This window comes from Pygoscelis adeliae, unplaced genomic scaffold, assembly GCF_000699105.1.
Source record: "Pygoscelis adeliae isolate BGI_AS28 unplaced genomic scaffold, ASM69910v1 Scaffold189, whole genome shotgun sequence".
NCBI lineage: Eukaryota > Metazoa > Chordata > Aves > Sphenisciformes > Spheniscidae > Pygoscelis > Pygoscelis adeliae.
This window is the reverse complement of record NW_008825543.1, coordinates 1,490,120-1,496,422: the sequence shown is the minus strand read 5'-3', so window position 1 is coordinate 1,496,422 and position 6,303 is coordinate 1,490,120. Positions and strand designations below refer to the sequence as shown.

The 6,303-nt window shown below is 50.2% G+C and overlaps 1 protein-coding gene across 1 annotated transcript; it reads left to right on the top strand.

Annotated features, from left to right (window-relative positions):
- Nucleotides 1-2,441: 2,441 nt before the first annotated feature.
- On the top strand, nt 2,442-5,936 carry LOC103923602 (corticosteroid 11-beta-dehydrogenase isozyme 1-like). Its single transcript, XM_009331986.1, has 6 exons — nt 2,442-2,529; nt 3,142-3,272; nt 3,872-3,983; nt 4,642-4,827; nt 5,654-5,797; nt 5,926-5,936. Exons 1-6 carry the CDS (start codon nt 2,442-2,444, stop codon nt 5,934-5,936), a joined length of 672 nt encoding a protein of 223 aa, XP_009330261.1.
- Nucleotides 5,937-6,303: the final 367 nt, after the last annotated feature.

The following is a 6,303-nucleotide window of genomic DNA, read 5'->3' as shown; positions in this document are numbered from 1 at the left end:
AAACACTGCTTCAAACAGATGAGTGATACAGAAGCGATGTGCAGCGGGGGGACACATCCAGGGAAATGCAGATGAAGCCGTTTCAGAAGCAAAAGGCTGCTCCCCTGTGCTCCTGGGGCTCCACCTCACCGGGCCGGGCACACCACCAGGCTCCCCTCTGCCAAGGTGCAAAGGTTCGGCAGCAGCGGGGCCAGGACCAGCCTCGTGGGCTAAGGTCAGAAAACATTTCTCTGCAGTCACCTCTTCCCACCCTCCTCTCCCTTCCCTCGCTCCCCACCTCCAAGAAAAGGTTAAAACAAGTTCTTAAGTTGCATTCAGCAAAACAAACCCAGAAAAAGCTGCGAGTGGGAGTGAGGAGCAGCAGCACCCTGGAAGGGTGACAGATGGCCAAGAGCAAACCCACGTGGGCAGAGAAGCGCGGCCAGATCCGGCAGCTCCTGCTGCCGCCGCAGCCCCAGCCCTCCCAGGGACCACACCAGCAACCCCCCCCCCCAGCTTCATTTCAACACAGGACACACACACAAATTTTCTTTTTCTAAAAAGTTTATGTCGAAAATATTCAGTATTTCAGTCCTTTATTATCAGCTACTTTGTTTCACACAAAAACCCAAAGCAAACCTGCAATTCTCATTAAACAACACACCAGCAAGGCAAGTGCAGCATTTGGCTCCGTACCCACCGGGCTGCCTCTGGCCCTGCGTCTCCCCGCACCGATGCAGAACAAAGAGCATGATACCTCCCTGACATGCTTGCAGACGGTGCACAAAGGTTGACAGTTACTGCTTTACTGCAGTATCCTAATGCTAGTAATAAACAACAATATCTGAAAAGAGCCACTCTCCCTGCTAGCAACACAGACAAGATCCCAGCTGAGGTAAGGTTAATTCGTTCATTTTTTTCAAGCCAAGGAATGAAGTGGCCCCATGATCATGACCCGAGTTCAAAGCAAAGGGAGGCAGGAAAAGGCAGAGCTACTGTACTGGTGTTATCTGACCAAGTGTGGGTTGAGTGCTTCTTATCAGAGGGAAAGTTGAGGCTGAAGTGAAAGGGGGGGGGGGGGAAATATCTATAAAGCTGAATCAGTGCCAGAGATCACCACTGCCCAACCAGATGTGTCACTAAGTTAAATAATCTTTATTTTAAAGCTGCAATAGGGGGAAACAAAGTTTTCTTTAAATAATTCTTCCTGGCTGGTTATGGTGGAGGGGTCTGAGAGGGACAACCACAGCATTATGCCCATGTAAATCAGACCATGGTGCAGCCCCTGCACTGCAGATGAGGCTCTTGTCCCAGCAAACACAGCTTTCCCCGCTGAGAAAGCGGAGGCTCTAGCGAGGCAGCTCCAGGAGGACACGAAGCTCCCGCAGCACGCCCCCATCCCACGTACCAACAGCAGGTACCGGCACTGTGCGATGAAGATCCCAGCGCCAGACCAAAGCTGGAGCGTAGTTTATACCTATTGCATGAGATCGACGGCATTGAATTTGCTGCTGCCTAGACTCAGGGAGGTAGCGGACATTATATGGTTTTTCCTCAGACTATATTCATTTAAAAAGAAGAACAAAGCTCTTGCAAAACTCGAAGCAGGAACCACGGCATCAAGGACCCTTATTTCTCTGCAGAAATCAATATTCAGTATTTCATTGCAAACCTCCCTGTGCCTGAGCAGCTCCTTGGCACTGGGGTGGTTGCACCCCCAGTGATGGGTTCAGCTCAGCCCCTGCTCCCTCATCTGATTACAAGAGTAGGTAGAGGTGAAAAAATAAACCCTGCCTCAGCAAAGCATTTTTGGAGCTGTTTGGGGGTGGTACACGCTGCTGGGCCCCTACTGCCCAGCATTCCGACGGCAGGCAGCTGCCTCAGGGCGCAGAGCAGAGATACCCCTGGGGAGCACGGGGCCTTTGTTGCATGTCCTGCTACATGTCCCCCCCCCGCAGCACAGCGGACCCCGGTTGTTCCCCCGGTGCCTGACCCACCATGAGGCTTTTGGCAGCGATCAGACCTGGGCTGCATCTCCACACGCACCCACTTACTGTGCCAATGGGAATAAAAGACAATGTTTAACCACCTGCACTAGGCTGCCTCTGATGTTCTTGAAGTGAAACTTGATGCTGCTCAGCAAAGACACACCTCTTCCAGGGTGTTGTGCAAAATTCTGCATTTTAACGTAGGACAGGAAATATGAAAAGAGCCAGGCAGAACCCAAACAGCACTGCCGGTTAGGCCGAGGTTCACCAGCCCCAGCAGGGAGCAAATCGGAGGGTTTGCTTCACTTACCCATCCACCCGTGATTTTCCAGTGCTTTGGAAGTTGCAGTTCCTTCACTAACAGGTTTTAAAGGATTGGCATTGCTGCTTCCCTCTGGAGCAGCTCTGCAGAGGGTTGGTTTTTTTTTTTCCCTCCCTTCTCTTTCATGCTTTATTTCCTGACTCCACAGTGGGATGGGTTGGTTGCAAAAGATTCTCATTCCCTTTTTGGGATTGGTTTTGGCCTTCTGGTTTTATTCTGCGAGGGAGAATTTCAAACCGGGTAAGTATTAAAAGTGAATCTGTCTTTAAGGAAAAATATTAAAAGCCACATTTGAGTGTTTTGCATAGAAACTGTACAGAGCTTGGACCAAACCATGTCTGAGCCTTTGTGTGGTGGCTGATACTGGAAAGTTGTTTTAACAAAGATTTGAAGTCAAACAAGCAAGTAATATGCAGAAATAGTTCCTGAGGGAGCAGGTGAGGCAGGGGGTCTGAGAGGGAGAGGGCTCTGAACACTCCATTTTCCAGTGTGTAGCAAAAGAATTTATAAACATGACTTTTAAATGTTGGATTTTAAGTTTTGAAGCATGCACTTAGTGGATGATTTTTATTACAAAATAGTTGGGGTGTTTATAAGTTGTGTCCTGACTTGTGGAAAAAACTGCTGGAAGTCGAGCGCTGTCCCCGTGTCACTGCATCCCGTGAGGAGCTGCAGCTGCTTCTCAGCACAGCTTTTTCCAGCAGCCGGACGAGGCATCCTGGTGCCGGATGCTCTGCACTCGCAGGCTCACTTAGCTTCCAATTAACTACTTACTCTCAGGGGCATTAGGGGATTTTATTTTATTTTTAAATAGGGTTTGGATAAATTAAATCCCTGTGCCTTGGTCCCCAGAGATGCTGAAAGGGAAGCGGGTGATTGTCACCGGAGCAAGCACTGGAATTGGTGAGCAGATGGCGTATCACCTGGCACGGATGGGATCCCACATTTTGATCACAGCACGGACAGAGGCCAAGCTACAGAAAGTAAATGGCAAGCTGAGCACTCACACATGCATGTTCATGGCAGTGCACACACAAACACATGAAGGCCAATCTCACATCACAGGTACACGCATGAATATACGCACACGTAATTGCCACGGCACAAATACCAGACAGCCGCAGTGACATTCACAGGTATGCATACCTGCGCTGTCTGGGGCTCCTGCATGCACAGAAATACCTCTCCTGCAGATACATGCACTCTGCATAGCAAGCACATATGATATTTGAACTTGCTTAGTTATGTATACATATCCCCATACACACAGGTTTCCTCAGCACACACACACCCTCATTCCACTGCAGTGATATACAAGCTCCTGCTCACCCTATACGCATGAAATTCCAGCACAGACTGCACCGATAAAGAGCCAGACTGCCTTGGGTAATGCATTCACCAAAGGAATAATTTTTCAGGCTCCCTTTGAAGCTTAAAAGGCTCCAAACCTACTCCCGAAACTCCAAACTGCTGTTTTAAGGCAGGGACACATCACAGGGAGCACAGACACCTTCTTTTGCTACCACACCAGGCTTCCCAGGGCAGGGAAAGGGGTTTCTGACGCGTCATGTTGGTGCGGCAGGTGGTGGAGCGGTGCCTGGAGCTGGGGGCAGCCTCCGCACGGTACATCAGCGGCACCATGGAGGACATGGCCTTCGCCGAGCACGTGGTGAAGAAGGCAGAGACCTTGCTGGGTACGTTTGCAGCCTGCTCTCTGCAAATGACAGCAGAACATTCTGTCTCTCCTTGGCCATGCCACTTTTTGCCACGTGCCCACTAAAAAAAGCAGGAGAGATGGAGATGGGCTGAGACAGGAGAGATTTTTCCCTAATTATGCCCTTTGCAGTCCTGTTCCTCTGCCCGGCTTCATCATTCCAGCTCAAACTGAACTGCGCTCTCGATTTCAGCTCTGTGCCCTCATGATATCCTGTTCCAGTATCATAATCCTGGATTTCATCACCCCCAGCTACTGTGGTCTGAAACCGTCCGTTAGGCCCATAGCAGCCTCGCTATTGCGGTCATGAGTCACGGCTGTGGAAACGCAATGTTTCAGCTCCACGTGGGGCACTCCCGCTCCTGCCCCAGGCCCACAGACAACTCAAGGGTGATCCCCTTTGTGCCATGGTATTTGTGTTTTGAACCAGGGCAGGGGGGAAAAAAAAAAATCACAACAAAATTTTTACTGGCAGCCACCATCCGGACTATATCCCTACTCCAGAGATGACAGACCACAGCTCTGACCCAAAAACCTGATTTCTTTTGATGACAGTTATTCTGCTCCCAGGAAAGGCTCTGCTCTGCTGGTTGCAGCCCTCTCCCACCCAGCACTAATGTCTGCTCCTCTGCTTGCAGGAGGCCTAGACATGCTGATTCTTAATCACGTCGGCACATCGTACTTTGGTTATTTCAATGGGGACATTGGGCATGTACGAAAGCTCCTGGAGATCAACTTCCTCAGCTACGTGGTGATGACCACGTCTGCCCTGCCCATGCTGAAGGAGAGCGAGGGCAGCATCGTAGTGGTTTCATCCATGGCAGGTGAGTGGGGAGCGAGGTAGGTGACATGGGATTCAGTCGAAAGACACTGTGGGCTGATTTTCAGAAGCAAGCAGCATGCAGAGACACCAGGCATTCTAAAGGAGCCGTAACTGCTTAATGCACCAAAAAAACCCACCAGAAAAACCCAAATCTAGATCTTTTTTATATTTTCTTGATGGAATTTGTTCTCTGATGCAAGCCAATCACCCCAGCTTGCTTTTTGACCAGCCCTGTAATTAAACCCCACACCCTGGTGTCAGGCTCATTAGAGCAGCAGAGCTCATACCTCCAGTTTTATGGAGAAAAGTGGAAACGCAGTAATTTCTCACTGCATTGGATCTCTGACTGTTCATCTTGGTTTGGTAGGTCAAGTTCCTGCTAATATTTGCAGAGCGAGTTATTGACTGACTCTATTCACAAAAACATGACCCCGTTCTAATAAATTTCTGTTAAGTCAGAAAACTAAATTACTAACAGATGTCCCCACTCACAGCCGGTATGTTAGTTAGTCTTCTGGCAATCAGCTTAGCTCTGTATCCAGAGACAAGAGTTTAAACTTTGCTCCACCTCTCCCCTCCGACCGTTTCCTGGTCACTGCTGGCTGCTCGTACCCTGAGCAGAGACAAGAGACATGGTGTTGGTCTTAAGACCTTGAAAGAGCTGGAAGCTGACAGGAATATTTGTAATGCTGCTGTTCAGGTGCCAGGATGACATTTCACTAACAGTAAACTCCCTTTCGGTAAAATACTTTATCTGATGAAGGGCAAAACAGCGGTTCGGGCAGAGCAGCTTTCCGTGCTATAACAGAACTTCACTCTCTGTCCAGGTAAAGTCGGGTTTCCCTTTACGGTCCCCTACTCTGCCACTAAGTTTGCCCTGGATGGATTTTTCAGCTCCCTGAGGCAGGAATTCAGCATTCAGAGCGTTAACGTTTCCATCACGCTCTGCATCCTTGGCTTCATCGATACTGGTAAGATCGGTGCTGTTTGATCCGGCTGATCGGGAGCCGAGCATCGCCTTCTCAGCTTCTTACCCTGCCCTTCACCTCCCTCTGCAGCCGACTCTCCCCTTTCACCTCTGCTGCTGCTTCTCCTCCAGCCCTGCTGTAGCACAAGTGCATGCAAGACACGCTCCGGGCTCTGGGGAACAAACACCTCTTCCACCAAAAAAAAAAAAACCCACACCAAAAAAACAAACCCACAGCCTCAGAACTAATTTCTTTCCCCCCGCTGCATAAAAGCAGCTGCCGCACACGGGCTGGCGCAGCCGTTACATTCGATTAGCACGAACGGGCGTGCCAGCCACCTGTACTGATGCAACAAGGTACGGGAACGCAAGCGCACGACCAGGGCAGCGGAGGGGAATTCAGCCTCGCGAATTTACCTCTGTTTTGACCCGCGCACCGATACGCCCGATTTTAACGAGCGCTTCGCCAGCCCCGCTCTCCCCGCTCCACGTTAGCTCAACCAGCCGGCC